The sequence below is a fragment of the Cygnus atratus genome, chromosome 8 (genome assembly GCF_013377495.2).
Source record: "Cygnus atratus isolate AKBS03 ecotype Queensland, Australia chromosome 8, CAtr_DNAZoo_HiC_assembly, whole genome shotgun sequence".
NCBI lineage: Eukaryota > Metazoa > Chordata > Aves > Anseriformes > Anatidae > Cygnus > Cygnus atratus.
The window spans coordinates 28168489-28187655 of record NC_066369.1 but is presented as its reverse complement, the minus strand read 5'-3'; the positions used below and the strand labels follow the sequence as shown (position 1 = coordinate 28187655).

Sequence of the window (19167 nt, the reverse complement as noted above, 5' to 3'; positions counted from 1 at the left end):
GGGCCTGTGCCTCAACAAGCAACTGAAGAAATACTCAGTAAGGTTTTGAGGATCCCGATCTGCCTCGGAAAGCATGACTGAGCTGCTGGGAGGCAGCCCTTGGTGAATTCCCTGCCCTGTTTATGCCCACATAGGTCAATACCCTGTCAGGTCTTGTGCCCGTGGCCTCAGGGCTTTGGGCATTTTGGGGAAAGGCCCAAGCCCCGGCGAGAGTTAGCGCCCGGGATCTGTGTGCAGGCAGAGGAACTGCCCAGCCTTCCTCCGGGAGACAAACAGGCATTAAAAGCAGAAATAGATGGATGATTTCACAGTCTACTCCTAGAGAGCTGGCTTTGGTTCACTTACTGCTTCCCTTTTGCCAAGACTTGAGTAATTCATTTGTTGAAATATTCATTTATTTCTGCCTCTTGAAAGGAGCATTGCAAATGAAAGTGTAAATTGCTTCGGGACGGATCTCTGCTTTCTTCCCACTTGCCTGCAGAAAGCTGTGTGTTAAACAATTACAAAGTTTACCTTGCAGATTTGCCAGGTGGTGGGTCATCTGCTGTTTACTGTGTGGAAATCCAACGAGCCAGCAGTTCGTCCTTTTCTGCTCGAACCGTTTTCAAATCCTCCTGCAGACTGGGAGTGGAGCGGTGGTGGTTTTGAATCACTGACAGTACATTGGCATGATGAGTACAGTACAGACAGCGTTTGCTCTGTACCCCGTCAAACTGCTGCTGCTTTGTGCCATACTCGGCTTCCTAAATGTTCATTGCTTTGGGTAAGTGAACTTTTCTGAAGGGATGTCCTTGGGGTGATATGATAAAACTGGGAAAATCAGCACCAACTGTCTGCTTTTACTTTCTATGGGGCATAATTGCTGTCTTGAGCTATTTCTGTGTTTCTAATGAATAGTATAAAGACATTGTTTGGAAGTTAACGTAGTGCGTTGTGTCTGACTTGGGAAAAGTAATCCCATCTGATAAATCTGGTACGACAAATTGCCCCGGTCGCATTGTAATGGAGAGTTGTGTTTGCAACGTTCAACCTCCTGATGTGCCAGCTGCCCAGAAGTGTGCTAGAAGGAAGAGGTTTCATTTTCTTTGAGTACATAAATGGCAAAAATCTGCCTGATACTTGTTTCTTTCTCTATCAGCTTAATAGATTTTGCTCTTTCAAGGGGCTGCAGTCGATCAGTGTCTGTAATACTTACGGTCTAACTGCATTTTTCCACTGTTCTCTGAACTTTGAGCTCTGAATTCATGCCTCAGTGAGCTGATGAGTTTTTGTAATTCCTTTATTCCATGTGATTTTTTAATATGCAGTAATGAGAGCCCCTTGTCAGGCAGTAAATCATACAGCTTCAGCTGGTGCTATTCCTTGTGTTGGTGGAGGAGCTGGGAACACAGCAGAGGTAGTTTGGTTGTCAAAGTGGTATGAAAAGAAACTCACTGTCAATATTTTATTTGAGCTTTCCCACTTAGATTAGGTGCTACAAGGAAGCATTTGTCTGGAACGAGGATTTAATCAGAAATAGTGAACCTGCTGAAAGAGAAGGCAACATTTTGGCTGCAGCATCATGGAAACCTTGGAGACAGTTGTATATGGTGGGGCAGAAGAGTGGAGGCTCACGCTTGGGGTTCAGATTCATCACTGGGATGAATGGGATTAATGGGTTAATGACTCTATTGAGAACTGAGAATAGATAATAGTTTTGCCCAGCTTGAGAAAAAAATCACCTGCTTGGCAAAGGGAGGCACTTAAGCCTGGTTTTCAAAAATACGGAGTGTGTGTAAGCCGTCCTTTGCATTGCAGCTGGTGTTTGTTGTGGGGTGCCTGGCCCTGGAGCTATTCATCGCGTACAGCAGCCAGGGACCGGGTACAGCAAGAGCAGGGGGACAAGGGCAGGAGCGGGTGGTGCAGATTTTCCTGCTGGCCACTTTGCTGGGTTATTTTGTAGGGCTCAAGCAGCTTGAGATGATGCCCAGGCTGCTGGGATGAGGGTTGTGTTTCCCATGTGGTGCAGTCTAACAGACGTTAATCCTCTTCGGCATGTAGTTTTGCACAGGCAGAGGCCGGGTTGTTCTGGCCTCGTTGTTTTCACCCGCTGAAGCTCTCGTGTTGTTGAATGCAGTGGTGGTAAGGAGCCCCTGGGGCTGGGCAGCACCAACAGCAGCGTGGCCAACAGCAGGCGGCCCCGGTCCGCAGGGGATGTGCCGCAGCCACGTGACTGCATCCTCTCCACCTGGTCGTCGTGGAGCAAGTGCGATCCCTGCCAGAAGAAAAGGGTGAGTGCTTGTGGCCAAGGCACAAAGCCTGAGAAGGCATCGTCCCACTGATGGTCCCCTGTAGGACCTGGGGACAATCGGTGCCTCTCGGGATTAAGATGCTTTTTGTTGTCTGCCAACAAACATTCCCTACCAATGAAGCCCATCAGATGAAGGTAATGACCCCAGTAGCATGAACAGCAAAATCCTCGTTGCTAGACGGAGCTCTGCTAACAAGCTGGAGAAGTGTTCCCAGGCTTTACCAGGAATAACCAGTGATGTGAGTTGGGAAGAGTGAAGCTTTGTATCAAATAGTTAATCTTAAAAGCTGGGAAAAAAAAAAAAAAAAGGAGGGCTAACATATTGGACGGAGTAATTGACTGCTTCACAGCAGTGTTGTGGGCGGAAAAAAAATCCCTAATGATATAGAGGGCCAAGTAAATACATTGACAGAAAATAACAAGGGATATCGTTACCAGCGCTAATTGAAAGAGAGGAGATGTAACTGAATCCTTCCTTACTCTTGCAAATGCCCGAACTCCCCTGTCAGGCAGATTTAAACAAACTGTCATATAAAAGCAAACTTTCCATTATCCCTTCCAACTCTCAGACCTTACTTAGTAAAATTTAAACTGTCCCAGATCAGAAACATTTGAAATGAAGTGTGTTAGCAGTGTCACGCTTCTTTGCCTACACTTTTTTTTAATCACTCTGCTCTTAGATCTCCCCAGCACAAAGTTTGTTTTTGAACTAGGGAACCATAAAATTCACAATTTCTGTACGCTCCAGTCAATATTCTGTTATTTCATCACAGTACAGGTTTGCCCGCCTGGAACAACCTTCTCAGTTCAACGGAGAGCCGTGTGATTACTCTGACAAAGAAACTGAAGACTGTGTTACGAATAATCCTTGCAGAAATAAAGTCAGATGTGAAGGTTTTGTATGTGCAGTTACAGGTAAGGATTCACTGCATGGTGACATCTCTGACATCACCACACTCAACTTTCTTCTTCTACGTGAGTTTGCCAGGCTAAAGAGATATCAGATGTTGATCCTGGCCCATCCATGCTTGTGGTGTGTTTGCATCAGTGATTTTGAGTGACTCTATAATAGTCAACATCTGCCAGTCTAAAGCATGTATTTAAAATCTCCAAAAAAAAAATCCAAATAGAAGTTGAAAGCTAGTTATATCAGTAAAATCTGTAGCACAGGTGGTTACGATGGCAACAGGAGAACACGTACCAAGCATCGCATACCCAAGAGCACAACAAGTTATTATGGTGGTCCATGTGGCCTTTCTCTCCATCCATGTGAATAACTAATTAGTCGGGGACTCTCCAAAGAGTGTGGGAAGGCAAGGCAGGTGTTAGCCATGTCCAGAATTTGGACAGCCTCTGCTTTGTGCCTGCTTCCTGGCAGTGGGGAGAAAGAGTGCAGGGAGCAGGGCACTGTGGCAGAGGGGAGGTCAGTACAGGAGATGGGGCAAAGCTGCTGGGCTCCATTTTGCTGCTCAGGGGTAAAGGAGAGGAACTGCTGATCCAGTCTTGTACCCAAAGTGTGTGTTCTGATGAGATTGAAAAACAAGAATTCAGTAATGATGGACATGGGAAGAGAAAAAAAAAAGTAATACCACATCCTGTCTGCAGAGCAATCTCCAACGTAATGTTTTTTTTCATAAAATATTCTAACCTTTTTTTATACTTATTTTGTTGTTGATTTTTTTAACCTTAGATTGAAAAAGTCATTATAAGATTTTGAAAGTTTTGAGCAAAATTGAGTAAATGGAATTTGGTGATTAAAAATCAGAGGCTCATGGAAGTGGTTGAGCCACCATCCCTGGACATATTTCAAAGCTGTGGTGAATGGGGACATGGTTTGGTGGTAGACTTGACAGTGCTAGGTTAACAGTTGGACTTGATAATCTTAAAGGTCTTTTTCAACCTGAACGATTCTATGATTCTATGAAATATTTTCCAGGTAATTTTGAACCATATATTACAAGAGTCTTCTATTTTTCTTCTAGACTCTGAGCTGGGGGACTGTGATTTTGCACTATTACCACGAAGCATGACAATAGATTGTTTTCTGAGTAATGTACGTATTGCAACCTAGGGAGATGCATTATGCGGAGGCTGCTTTGTAATGGGGATGATGACTGCGGAGACCAGTCAGATGAAAAAAAACTGCAAAAAAGTGTTTCAGAAATGTGACCGGAAGATGGAGCAATACTGGGGAATAGAGAATCTGGCAAAAGGGTAAGTCCGTGATCTTCATGAGACGTTTTATATAAGGGTAATGGCTTCAGCCACAAGCACTGACCCAAGAAAAGCTGTAGCCATTGCTGTATCCAGGAGTTACAGTCACACAGCCTTTGGAGTCCTGATCCAAAGCCCTGTGGGAAAATCCTTATTGACTGTGTGTTGTGTGAGTCTTTCTGGGAGAGACATGGTGAGTAAAGTCCCAGGTGTACCCAGGAGTACATGTGCACCCTGCAGAGTGCATCAGCTCAACCTGCAAATGGCTACTGCAAGAGCTGGAGTGTGCTCTTTGTATTGCCAAAACCTGGGGAGTGAAAAGAGAAGTGTAAACACCAAACACTTCCCTTGTGTCTACAGGTATTTGCAATTAAATCAAACAGTGAGAGAGATTCAGTGTTACTTTTTTTTTTTTGCACAAGTGTCTTAAACCAGCATCTTGGGTTGCCTAAAATCTGAACCAGTCTATGGAGTTGTAGTGTTGCACAGTGTATTGTTTTATTGCTTGCACGTTAGCAAGCCCCAGCTTTGTGCGGATTCAAATCCACATCTGAACTCATTCAGCTTTACTGGCTAAGACTGTGGCAACTTTCTGTAAAATCATACTGTGTGAAAAGTCTTTTTTTTTTTTTAAATTCTGCAGGAAAAAAAATGCTTTTTACTTAAAAAAAAAAAAGAAAGAAAAACATTGTGGGAAAATGATAATTTCCTGCTTACTCTCAGGAGATATGGCTGCTGTTCATGTCATTGCTAATGCTTTGTACTTCTGAGTTTAATCAAAATTTAAAATAATGTTGGACAATTATAGGAACATGCCTCTCATCTCTTTGAAGCTACAATTGCTCAGTAATTTGCTTTTAGTGGACTTCGCTCCTTCTCAGTTTGTTCTAAAATTAGAGTTAATATTTTACAGCTTCGGTGTCATTATCATGCAAGTTTCTCTCCCCAAAACAAGGAGAGGCAGGTCTAGCGGAGGCCTGGAACAGTAATGGGAACACAACATGGACTATAGTAACTTATTTTTCGGGGGGAGGGGGGGCGTCCTCTAATGACTCATTACTATTTGATGATGAATTTTGGAGATGAGTAGCATGTCCTCAGCTGTGTGCCACAGGGGTGCTGTTAGGCTGTCCTGACAGTGAGTAACAGAAAGGTTTTTACTGCAACTAACCCACCAGCAGCAGTGGGAAAAGCAGTGAGCCTGGTTAAATTACTCCATGAAAAAGGTTGCAGTGCTGCATCCTTCCTGGGCACAGGTCGCTGTCCTTCATCTCTTGTAGTCAAAGTAAAGCTTCCCGGTGACTTCAAGGAGCTGCTAAAGGATTGCTTGGCTACCTCGATCTTATTCCCTGACAATTTTTTTTTACTTCTTGTCCACTGACCTGTGGTTGACCAACACAGCAAAGATTATGACTGATAAACTAGAACATAGAAAATGTCAATTAAAAATTAGTCTGGACTGATGACATAGGCATAATTCTCCCAGTGTTATTCCTAGTTGGGTAGATAAAACTGCCTTTCTGTAATTGATATCATATTCAGCAAAGTGTCAAAATTTGTCTCTGTCTTTTGTTTGTTCGTTAGGCATTGAGGTTTTTTGGAGGGTTTGGGCTGATCAAACAGTGGAAGAGACAGAGTTTTCTGTTGGGATTTCAGGATAAAGAAGTATGCAACAAAGAGCTGTCAGCCAAACAAAAAACCCTTTTGCCTTTCTCTCCCAACCCATTTGATGTGTACCCCTAAATCGATGATAAATTTAATATTTTGCTGTTATGCTTCATATACAGGTTAAATATCTTCACTAAAAACTTGGAAGGATTAGTTCTTGATCACAGGTACTATGCTGGGGGATGTTCTCCCCATTATATTGTGGACACAAGATTCAGAAAACCATACAATGTAGAAAGCTATGTGCCAGAGGTACGTGTCAGATTCTTCTGCAGCTAAGCATACATAAGTATATTCCAATACATTCAGTGCAAAATACTGATCAAGTTTCATTACTAAATTATTTTTAAGGAATTTCAAAACTCATGTAATCAAATGGGATGAAACTGAGTTTAGCCCTACTTTTAGGGTAATAACCCATGCAGTAGATGGACTTGGAACGGTGGCTTTATATTAAGATCTGTGTGCACTGGAATAGATGGCAAAATTCCCTTGAACCTTCCCACTGCAAAGCCTAGGCCTTTTTGACTGTTGTCCATTAGGAAACCTTTTCCTCTCAGGGTTTCTACTTCCATTGCTGCCTATGTTTCGCCTTCTTTGCATAAGATTGACATATTCAGTAAAGGCCCAAGGTCCTTGCAGTATGGAGGAGATAGTAGCTTCCCTGCTGCTGTAAATCAGGTATTCTTGAAGTAGTAGTGTTAATAATAGTAATGCTTTGCAATTATACAAAGCTTTTCATCTTCAAAGTGCAAGCATTAATTCACAAGTACATTTGTATCTGTTCTCCCTTTCTATGCTTCAGGTATACGATCACTACGCAGGAATTAAAATGTGTTGTTTTTGCTTTCTGTTTAGACCAAAGGCAAATATGAATTTACGATGACTGAATATGACTCCTACTCAAGTTATGAAAGAAATGTCCTCAGGCAAAAAGTTTCTCAGTCTAGCTTCAGCTCCAGTATAAATATACGTGGACTGTTTGAAATTGGTTACAGTCAAAATGACAACAGGTTCAAGAAGTTCATTCAAAGGATGAAAAGCTTTTCTTCAACAGTAAGCACTGCTCCACTTAATTCTCTGCTAACACGTTTTCTGTATTTGTGTGTCTGTTGATTTCATCCCCATCATCAGGTCAGCAGCCATGACTAGGATGAATGAAATCTTTCCCCCTGATTGGATTTTTCAGTTTGTATTGGTCAAGTATTTATAAAGCCACAACACCTTGGTTTGTGTTTGCAGCACCCAGGAGCTTTTCTATTCACAGACCTGCCAGGAACCAGGCTGCCAACCTTTAAAATTAGCCACAATCATGTACAGTCTGTCCAGTCTACTGCTGGGTATCCACACTTGGGTGTTTGGGGTGAAATCACTTGCAAAAAATGAAACTAAGAAGCAGGTGCAAATGGCCTCCCCTCCCTGCAGTAAACTTGCTGGTAGGAGATGGACAAATGGGACACTGAGCAGGGTGTCCACGTGGGTGCAACCAGCAGAGGCAATCTGTACAGGTAAAACTGGGGTTTAGCTAAAGAACCCAGGAGTCCAGGGTTCCCCCTGCCCCATGGGTGAGTTACAGTGAGTAATGGAGAAATGTTGGGTGAAAAAAGGGGCAAATAGGATTTTCTGCAGTTCCAGGATTTCTGCACCTGTAAACAGTCCAGAAAACACTCTGTGGTGTGGACAGCTGTTGTCTGTGTGTTCGCTACAGGATAGCATGTCACACATGAAGGGCCATTCCTCGTTTAGGTGGGTTCAGCAAGGCAGGAGCTGTCACCTGGGTAAATGATAATGCAAAAAGCGAAGCCAAGCTATTCTGCTGTAGGCAGCCTTGACAATAACATGGAATGAAAACTGCTAGCAGGCCTTCTGTAGGTTTAATTATAGACTAACACATGCCATTTTACTTCAGTTGATGTGATCTATCTGCTGAATACATCATTCATCAGATAAGGACACACACACCACAAAATATGGATGGCACAGTCAGTTCCAGCCTCATCTTCAGAGATGTGGTCACAGCTGTGATCTGATGCACACTTTAAGCTGGCTGGAGATGCTTTAATCTATAACTCCTAGGACTGCTTTATGAGATTCATTCTAAGGTAGTGTGCAACATCATTTGATTTCTTCTTTTCATCTGTTATTGCTGTAAACAAACCTAGCTGTTGTCAGTGGTTTAATAGTACTGCTGATCTATGTCTCTCCCCTCAGTATACAGTGCGCTCAGCAATGGCAGAGTATTCCTTGTTGCTATTAAACTTGCATTTGCTTCCTGCAAAGTGACATTTCCCATGACAAGATCAGAGGTATATGAGAAGCATTTGCAGTAGATATCCAGAAAGAAACCCTGTACAAAGTCCTTATTTTATTATTTAAGCTACAGAGTTCTATGTTGAAATGCCTTTTATGTGGTATTCCCGCTGGCCCAAACTGGACACAAATTCTTTGGACATAACAAAAGACCTCAGCTCCTGACATTTATGCCAGAAAGGGGAGATATAATATATACCCACACACACATATTTACACAAATACATACAAATGCGCATGTGTGCAAGTGTTTGTGTTTTCCTCTTTCCATGGAGTTTTGGTGATAGCATATTCTGTGTAAGACAAATATAAATATTAATTTGGATCAGCCAGAGAATTACTGACTCATGTATAAATCATCATGATTTCAGTTGTTCAGCTTTTTCAGGAGAAAGTCTGTGGAAGCAAAGGCTGGTCAACAGTATTACAGGTAGAGCACTCTGTTGGGATGCTGTTTGTGTCCTTGCATCTGTCAGAGCAGAGTCTTGAACCTGGCTTTTCCCTTGTTGAAGTTGAACACCTGAGCCGTCACCTCTTTGTATTGGGTGTCCCCCTTTCGTCCTTCTCCTCTCTCCAGTACTTGTCAGAATCCCAATTTTCAGAAACTTTACTACTAAAAGGCTTGGTTTTACTAAATTAAAATATTTCCAGTTGAAAATTGTTAAATTGATAAGTGCTGACCAGTATAACTATGTAATGGCAAATACCTACACGTTGTGGCAAGAACGAGAATGCTCACTTCTGGATTCTCCTGTGTTTCTGTATGCCACGTAGTCCAGCAAATTCATTCACGCCCGTTCTGAGCTGACTGTTGCCACTTATAAGCTGAAGCCCCGAGCCCTGATGCTGCATTACGAGTTCCTGCAGAGACTCCATCAGCTCCCACTGGAGTACAGCTACGGGGAGTACAGAGAGCTGTACAGAGACTACGGGACACACTACATCACCGAGGCTACCATCGGTGGCATCTACGAGTATACTTTAGTCTTGAACAGTAATGAGCTCCAAAAGGCAGGTACGTGCATATGAAGCTTGTGAAAAGGCCAGACCCGACTTTTCGGTGGGAAAATCCCTCTCCAGGCACCCAGTGATGGTTCAGATCTGAGGACAGAAAAGAGAGGCTGTGGAAGAAGGAGCCAACAACATCTCAAAGACAGCCCGTAGGAAATACGGGAGTAGCAGTGTTTCATGGCAGTGAATAAAGCACCTGGTTTTCAAAGAATGCTCAGCATCGTGGGCTTCGTAGAGCTCTCAAGCTGTGGGTGCTGCCAGTTCACAAAAAGGGCCCTGGGGCAAGTGTTTTAGACTACGCATTCAGGGGGCTGACACGATGTTGAGATGAATGAGAGTCATGTAGCTTAATGCCTTTGTTAGCTTTGAAAGCCTTCGCCTAAGTTCTTTTTCCATTGCCTTTCAAATGGCAGTTTTGAAACACCTTTAGCCTCGAGAGCTTTTCCAGCATGTAGGAAACAGTAAATAATTTGCTGGGTGACTCTTGTGCCTGACACTGCTCTTGCTCTTTGACTCTGGCTTCCTTTTTTGCAAGAAATGATGATTGTTGTGTAGGGTAGAGAGAGCTGTGTGACATTAATCAATAGCTGCACTCTCTTATTTATTCATTGGCATGGGAGCGAGGAACTGCCTTCGCTGTCTATTTGTGAAAGCATTTAGTGGACTCTGCTTTGTGTGGCACTTGGTCTGTTTGCTCTTCTGCTGGCTAGGAATGTGCTAGCTTGTGCTGTAGCAGGTATGGCCCAGAGAGACAGACTTCAGATTCAGATTTCAGATATTCAAAAAACCAGCAATTTCTCAGACGTTGGCGTGGGTCCATCACGAGCAAACTTGTGTTGAACTAATGTATATTGTTGTTTGCATTTGCATGTTGTTTGCAAATGCTGCCTGGCAGTATCTGCAGAACTAGATCAGGAGCCTGTAGTAGAGCTCAGGGTAGTAGTGCTCCCTCATCTGTGGGAAAGATGGCAGTAGAGAGGACTGATTGTACCTGATGCTGTGCCAGGATGTCATAAAACAATGGTTCCTACCTTAACTGCATATGGACTATAAGCATTAGTAAGGGCTGTACTGGATCAGCCCCAGTATCAGATGTGTGGGAAGACCATGAGATCTGTTAATTATCCCAAAGAAGGCTTCATCTTTTTTACCAAAGAAAAATCATGTATCAACTTACATTTCCTGCATATAAGGACATAAAAAAGGAGCTATTTTATTAAAACACTGCAATCTTTTGCTGTTTATTTAAGGTTATACTTTGAGCGATGTCCAGAAATGCGCACAGCATGGCTTTAAAATTGGTGGAACTATTAAAGGTGTCCGCTTGAGTCTTGGAATAAACGCAGAAGGCTGTAATGCCCTTTTAAATGAGATCGGAGGTAAGCAAGAAACACTTTGGTGATTTCATTTCTAGCCTATGTCACAGTGAAAAATCTTTTCTTCCATCGTGGTGGAGAGAAGCTTCAGGCTGTGGAAGAACTTCCAAGCATTACAGCTGGCCACCCGAGGGAAGAAATTGAGGGGGCAGGTATAAAGGACAGGAGGATTGGGGGTATTGCTGCAAGGCAGCAGAAGAGGAACAGGACACACAGCGTAGGAAACCAGGCTGCAGGTGTGAAGCAACCGTGGCCTTTCTCCTTTGCCTTCTCTCAGTGGGATGGGTCATTTCCAGAGGTGCTTTGCTGTGAGCTTATGTCCCATTTCAGTCCCCAAAGAAATACCTGTGCAAAGCTGACTGCTTTCTGAATGCATTTTTTTGCAGTCAGCACTGCCAAAAAGCAGTACATTGAAGATTTCATCGCTCTCGTTCGTGGTGGAGCAAGCGAACACATTACTGCACTGGCCTACAAAAGCCTGCCGACTGCCACGCTAATGCAGGATTGGGGAGATGCTGTACAGTACAACCCTGAAATCATACAGCTGAAGGTACTGTATGCTTTGCTTCGTTCAGCCTCACTTAGCTGAGTGCCTCAGAGAGCTCTGTGTTTGAAAAAATGTGATTTTTTTTTAAAAAAAGGGCAATTTCTAGGGCAACTGATAGAACTATATGGTGTAGCATCGTTGCTCTGAGAATGGGTGATCAGGAAATCAAAGTTGTGATGCATTAAAAAGTGTGGTATAGCTGAAAGGAAATGAAGTAAACAGCTTTTACCCTTCGTAACTTGTCCATGCCGATGTGATTGCTTATTGCCCACCTAGCAGGTAAGACTTTCCACTTTCTCTTTTACCAGTGTATCACTTGTCAGCATATATTTTATAAGGACTTCTTTTGCTTGAAATTTTTTGTCTTCCATGAGTAGCAGTGACTATTTGGCAACAATTCTCTCTGGTTCAGGAGGTCAAGAAGTTCACCATACATGTTTGGATGTTTGTGCAGATTAGCTAAATAAAAACATACCCTGGGTTTTGAAGGGTCAAGGGTTTTTGACCCTAAAGAGTTTTAGAAATGCAAAGTGCTGTAAAAGTGAAAAGTGAGCAGAAGCATGTAACGATTCTGCCTCATTGTTTTTAATGTCAAAATAAGCTCCTTCTGAGTGAATATTGATTGAATACCATAGGTAGAGGAAAACATCCTTTTAAAGCAGAAGTTTGGACTGTCAGAGGTGGAAATAGGTTTTGTTATTATTATTGGTCTTCGTTGTGAAATTAATTTTAGGCAAAAATATTGATATTTGTAGCAGGAACTTGTTTCTCATTGAAAATTCTGACTGTTAAAAAAAAAAAAAGTGAATTCTCAGCTGTCTGAAGCAAAGAAAATATCAGTAATCTGGAAATACTGCCAGTGCCCTTCCAGTACTTGCTGCAGTGCATTTTTCTTTCCCATGCCCCTGGTGCACAGTGGACAGAGCTTCAGAAATGCGCTGGGAAGTTTCCCAGCAGGAGACAATGTGAGCACAACACTCTGCACAGATCCCATTTCCAGAAAGTTCTCCCACAACCAATTGTGGCATCCTTTGTCTGGCTTGGCATCAGTGGCCAGGCTGCCCAGTGAAAACCCCAGATGGATGTAATTTGCATTTGGTGTCTGTGATCCCTCATTTCCATACCAGAATCCCTGTGGGGTTTGAAGATCAAACATACCAGCAGAGTCAGCCCAGGAATGCTTAGTTAGGGAAAACTGAAGCAAATCAGTTCATAAATCAACTGCAGAGGGGCCTTGGCAGGTCACTCTTAGTGTATTTCCTTGTATGTATGATCTGAATTCAAAAAGCAAAGTATGGATCACAGATAATTGATGAAGAGGGAATGTACAGCAGCAGGAAATGAGCATTCTTTATTAAAACCTCCTATTTCTAGCAGTTTGAGACTCTTAACAGCAGCATAGGGACCATTCATGCTTACTGAATTCAGTAAAAAGTATCCCTACAGCAAAGATGGGAATCTGGGATGTGTCGTCTGAGGAGAGGCACCAGCATCATCCCTCTGGCTTTAGCAGATGACTGCCAATATATAGGGATACCTTAACTTCCCCTCCTTCTCAGAAAAAGGAATAAGAAGGACAAAGCCTCCTTGTTTCCTACAGCACATTCACTGCGCCTTGCACTCTTATCTTCCACCACTGGCCTTATCTGTGGTGCTTGTATTTGAAGATCACAATCCTCTCCCTTTTGAAGGTAGTGGAAACCCTTATCTTGGCTTCATAAGCAGAGAAATCAGCCTTGAAACGCAGAAGTGGTTGTGCTGAAAGTGCAATGTGAATGCCCATGGCTGTGCTGTGCAGCTGTGTGAGGAATGAAGAAGATTTCTGTGGGTGGGTTTGGGGGGGTCCTTTTCAAATTGGAGTGAGAGAGCATCCAGGAAAAGTAAATTTGATCAAATCTGGTCTCAAAATGTTAAAATCAAGAATATGGTAAGAAAGCATTGAATGAAACTGAAACTTTGCCTGTTTTTCAACTGTGTGGCTGTTGAAACTCCTTATGCGTTTGCAGTGCCTTTGGTGCTGGAAACCAAGGGGAGGACTCCTGCAAGGATTCCTCCTGCTGCTGTTCACTAGGTTGAATGAAACACTAATGGGAAACCTGGAGCACGTGCCACAAGGCCTTCATTTCCCTCCCCAGCTGTGCTTCCATGGAGCCATGCGTTGCTCACACCATCTTGAACAACAAAATGAGTGCAGCTCCTGCCCTCCCTCTAGGTGCAGCCGCTGTACCAGCTGGTGACTCCGACTGACTTCGCTAATGCAATCACAATAAAAGAAAATCTGCGACGGGCTCTTGATGAGTTTCAGCTGGAGACCAGTTCCTGTCGCTGCGCTCCATGCCAGGGCAATGGGACCCCCTTTATGAAAGGTAGGAGGATTTCACGCCTCTTCTCTGGCTTCTAAGAGCAATGAGCAGGGAATTTGTGGGGAGGGAGGAAGCTTAGCGAGTAATATGCTCTTTAGTTACTGCTGTCATTTCTCTACCAGGTAATAAAAAAGAAATAAAATAGCTTTTTTAGAAGATGGTCTATTTGTAGAGTGACACAATTTAGTAAACACAGTAGAGTCACAGAATGCACCTTTTTAATGGGAGTGATCATCTGTATCAGTTCCATGGAAAAATTTGATCCCCTTTCAATTATGTGTTAAAAAAAGCAACAACTTGATGTCTCCTCCTTTGCTTTTAAGATTGCTTCCATCATCCTGGAGAAGTGACTACTGTCTTAGCATTAATTAGTGTTTGTAAAAGTGTTCTGAAGATGAAAAGCACCACATAAGTGCCAAGCACAGTTATCACCATCACCTCCCCCCATGTCTAATAAGAAGCTGTCCTCCTTTGTAAGCAGACTGTGATTTAAAAATGAAGGGGAAAAATAATCAAATTGAATGAAAACCACACTGCCTAAACAGAGATATATGATGTGATGAGAGCTTCTAACAAAGGGACCATTTTTTTCAAGTGCCTAATTCCAATCTGCATCCGCAGAAGTCCTGATGAGGATTGTTATCATCTGAATGTGCCTGACGCAGAAACAATTGCTTCAGGTACCAGCTAGTTGATTGTAGCACTTAGAGGATTTGTCTCATGATTACCCTTGTTTAAATAACTTCTCAGGATCTAAGTCAGGTTAGCATTTCATTTAGGATCTTCTCAAGGAGAGGCTTTCAATGCCTGTTACTTTCTGAGGTGGGAGCTCTCATCCTGGGTCCAGCTGTGGGAAGGAAGCATACTGTGGCCCTGGGAAGCTCAAGTGGGGTTATGCAGGTGTCCCTCCTGCACAAACCCTTCCTCACCCACTGCAAACGGTTTGCTCCCCTCCCAACACTGCCAAGACATCTCTGGAGAGGGGCAGGGGACTTGCTGGAGAGACAAGTGGGGCGGCAGCATACTCACAGCTTCCCTGCTTTATCGCTAATTTATACTTCCACCAACAGAGAAAAATGCTGATGTAATTTCTTCCTCCCAGGAGAGGACTGAAAAGGACTGGGTGTCTGCAGGGAAACGAGACTTGAAATGAAGTCTGTAATCTCAACATCTCTGCTTGCTTTCAGGGACAGAGTGTGAGTGCTTGTGTCCCCTTGGCTACCGTGGCACTGCCTGTGAGATCACCAACAGGAGAGGTAAGCGGCCCCCAGCCCTGCTGCTGGCTGTCCAGCCCCATGCACAAGAGGTTGGGGTCCTGCAGAAGTGACGGATACCCTTTGCCTGCTCTCTTCTAAAATTCTGAATTTCTTGGTGCTCGCCCAAAAGTGGCTTTGCTTCTGCAGTTCCAAGCCACCCCCACCCACCTTGCAATTATATCAAAATAGGAACTCCTGCCTAATTTACAACCCATGGCAAGCCTCGGGGCTCCTCCAGCAGTTCTGTTCCCTAACTTTTCCCCTTTGATACAGCCACTATGTTGCAGACTGTTTTCCTCTAGATATGCTACCATGCATTTTAATCTTAAAATCTTATTATGTTGTTTTGAAGCATTTACTAATGCTTCTTGGTCACTTTGTGTCAGTGCTGTCTTCTGACTGATGTTCTTAACTCCTTCTAGTTTAGGATGATCTGTGACTTTAATCATTTTGTTTACTTCTTCCAGCTCATTAATTTAGATGCTAAATAATCCCAGATCTCAGGCACCCAGAGCTCTGGCACCATCCCACAATTTGATGCACAGCATTTATCACTGTGCTTTGTTTACAGTCTTGTAGCCAGTTCTCATTCTGCATGACTGTGTCCTAACCAAGCCAGGCTGAAATACATTTTAAGCCGAGATTTCACCAAGCAGAGGGTCAATTTTGTAGGTGTTTCTAAGCCAGTCCATTCAGCCTGAAACCGTGGAATCACTTACACCTTTTTCCAGTCTGTTTACTGCACACATAATCACATCCAACCCTCCCAAAGACTGCATCCATCCGCTTGTCAACATACAACTTCCTTTCCCACTCCCCTTTCCTTCTTTTATGTGTTGCTTCTGTGTTCGGCTCTGTGGTTCTTAGGATGCTGAATTTATGTCACTCACATGCTCAGGGTCCAGAAGAAGACATTGTAATAGGCAAAGCAGTGGGTAGAAAGCTGAATATTCAAGCTGTTGTTCACCGAAGAAGAACACGCTAACGTTATCCCTGGTACCTCAAAATGTGGCTGACAATTTAGTGCTCTTCTTAGCAGGGCTTGGACTAGGTCAGGGAGGGAAACACCCAACAACAAAATGTAAAGTTAATTGATGCTTTTTTCTTGTCCTTGCTGAATAAAGGTTAGTTAGAACAAACACGAGGAATGCTGAACAGAGAATTAAATGTCTTTAAAACAATCACTCATTGTTAATGACTCAAGTATGTTGTTGTTGGTATGGACGGGGCGGAGCTGTTTGTATTTATATATGATTCATGGAAGCTGACAGCTCTCCCCTTGGAAAGAGCTGCTTTATTCTGACACTCCTTTCTGGCTTGTTCTTTCGTTTTCAGATACTGCTATTAGTGGAAATTGGGGTTGCTGGGCCAGCTGGTCTCCATGCTCAGGAGGTCAACGAACACGGAAACGACAGTGCAACAACCCTGCGCCACAAAACGGGGGTTCGTCATGCTCAGGGCCAGATGCTGAAACAGTTAATTGCTAGAGGGAATCATTAAGAACTCGCACAAAAACGATGAGCAGGTTGCAGACTGAGTGGGAAGACGTTACCTGACTGGCTTGCTAAGTTGGCTTCTCTGTGCTTATGGGTCTCATCCACGTGCATTGAAGTTGGAAAAATTTCAGAAGGCTTTGGGAGTACCACACCTTTGGGCATGGTTTTCAGTTGTCCCATGCAACTGAATGTGCTTACTGTTCTTAATACTGTTCTGTGTCTCTATTGCAATGGGCTAATTGGGACGAGCTCGATCTCCTGCCTTATTTAGTAGCTGTAGAGTTTAAGTTTCTTTTATTTTTGAATGTTTCTTTGAGATAAGAAAAGACTATTTGATCTTACGTGCGCCAGAATGTGCACTAATATGCAGCTTCTGTGAAGACAGCTGTATCATGTGGAGCAAAATACAGCATATTAAAGTCTAAATCTCAATGAGCACAATAGTATCTAGCATGACATTTAAAGCCGCTGTGCCTCACTACACCAGTTTCCCTACTTATTGTATTTAACTTAAATTGTCTGTCATACCAGAAATTGTCTTGAAGGAGTGAAAACCAAATTATGAAGCAGTCTGGTGACACCAAGGCATTGTTATACGACTGAATAGCAGTTGTATTCTTACTGCAGAGGCGAGCTTCCTCCTGCGCGTTGCTGAAGTAGAGCAGGCACACTGAGGCTCACATGCACCCCAGTCCACTCAGATGCTCTGGTTCTTTGGGATGCAGGGGGAGGACAGAGGGATGCTTCTGGGATGGGGAAAGGCTGTATTTCAGTAGTTGCATTGCTAGTCCTCTCAGGTTAGGACATCTGAGATGGAGGGAGTTTGCTATGAAAAAAGTCAAAGCAAAACGAATGGTTTGCCCTTTGTTACTGTCCCTGAAGCCGTGCATCACAAGCTGAGTCAAACAAAAGAGGAACTTGTCCTGAATGCTGCGTGTGGTTCCATGACTCACCTGAGAGGGATTGTTCCAGGGACTTCCCTCCTACAACCTCATTGGTGCTTAATGGCTTTTGCAAAGACATTTGTTGGGGCATGCTGTAAAATAACTAAAGACAGCTTTGTTTGGGGAAAATAGTGCAACCAGTGCAAAGTTTCTCCTAAATGTTGTGAGGCTTCTAACATCAGCAAGGTCAAACGCTCTTCCAAGGGCTTTTAGCAGTGCTGGTGATGATGGGTTGGTATCACCAGTTTCTCTTCTCTCAGACTGACGTTGTCTAAATGCACTTCTTCTAAGAGCGACTCAGGCTCTCTGACATCCGAACAATGGAACATGCATTTAGTTTTAGCCCTCATGCCGCCTCCACACTTATCGACAAGGTTTCTGTGACAGCTTTAAGAAAGGAAGAGCACATTGCATATGTGCATATGTAAAATAAGCACGATCTGTAGTCATAATGGGCTACGTAATTGAGCTGCCAACCCAAAACATTTCCCTTATCTATTGTGTAACCCTTATATCTTTTGTGTGATAGAAAAGCTTCATTCAGGATCATGGTCAATAAGGTCACTGCTTATGCTATATGCAGTATTTGTCAATGCTTTTTAAAGAGGCACTGCAAAAGCTGCGCAAGAGAGAACCCTGATCACCAGCTTGGTTTGGTTCATGGGTGCCTGTGAGAATGTGCACTGCAGTGCAGTTGCTTGCCCTTGTTGAGAAGCGTTGATGTGATCTGATTAAGAAACTTGCTCAGATGACTAGAGCTGCTTTTGTAAATTTGACCACCTTTCCTGACCATCAAGGTGGAGAAAGCACTCTGACACATGGTCATGGTGCATCTGTCCACTGCTGCCACGAGCAGTGAAACAGAGTCAAATACAGCAACCTGAAGGCTCTCCCTGATCAGAAAAGCCCAGATTTTTTGAAATGGCAGTGCCTGGGTTTGAATATTTGTGGTTGGGTTTGGTTGTTTTACTGTATTGTGTTTTGTTTGTTTGGTTGGTTTGGTGTGGTTTGGTGGTTTGTTTTTTTTTTTGGAGGAAGAGAGAAAAGATTTGACGGTCTTCAAGATGAGCAGGATAGTCTACCTGAGGTATGATTTCAGGGGTGGTTGCACATTGAGCCTGTAGGCTCTGGAAGCCTCCCATAAAGGACATAACTTTATCTTGTCCTTGTGATGTTGTGCTTAGATTTAACTAACTAATGATTTATTATGACCTGGAGGGTAATAAAAGGTACTATGCTGAAGCTTTTATTGTTTCATTTTGGTACACATTAAATTTTGGTACTATCTTTTATTGGTGTTTCTCACTTCCACTTTCTGTGCAAGTTTGCATTAACAACCCAGGTATGAAAGCAGGAGAAGGCTGCAGACACGACGTGTGCATGTTCTGCACTGGTTAAGCCCATTTCCCTGGCTAAGGCTCTTGTCTCAATGGGCTTTACTGCACCCCTTATTGCATTCCTACCCTGGTCCAAATGTGTCATCTCAATATGGGCTTCTTTAAACCTGCAGTAGTCCTGTGTTGTGGGTTTTGTCACGTGTGTCTCACTACAGATCTGCAGTTAACACCACGCTGCTGCTATGTGTAAAAACCAGTGCTTCACTCGTCGTAGTCAGCATGGCTTAGGAAGCTCCAGAAATGGTATTTTGGGTCAGCTGTAACTACCACATCCAACTTTCCCAGCACAAAACCA

General features: G+C 43.3%; 1 protein-coding gene across 1 annotated transcript; it reads left to right on the top strand.

The window, feature by feature from the left end:
- Nucleotides 1-1002: 1002 nt before the first annotated feature.
- Nucleotides 1003-18757, top strand: C8B (complement C8 beta chain). The gene is given in 12 exon segments (XM_035537851.1): nucleotides 1003-1014; nucleotides 3004-3205; nucleotides 4362-4426; nucleotides 4428-4504; nucleotides 6292-6424; nucleotides 7031-7228; nucleotides 9257-9497; nucleotides 10744-10872; nucleotides 11256-11419; nucleotides 13629-13782; nucleotides 14967-15035; nucleotides 16371-18757. Coding segments are annotated over 12 exon segments (1596 nt in total). The 3' UTR covers nucleotides 16523-18757.
- Nucleotides 18758-19167: the final 410 nt, after the last annotated feature.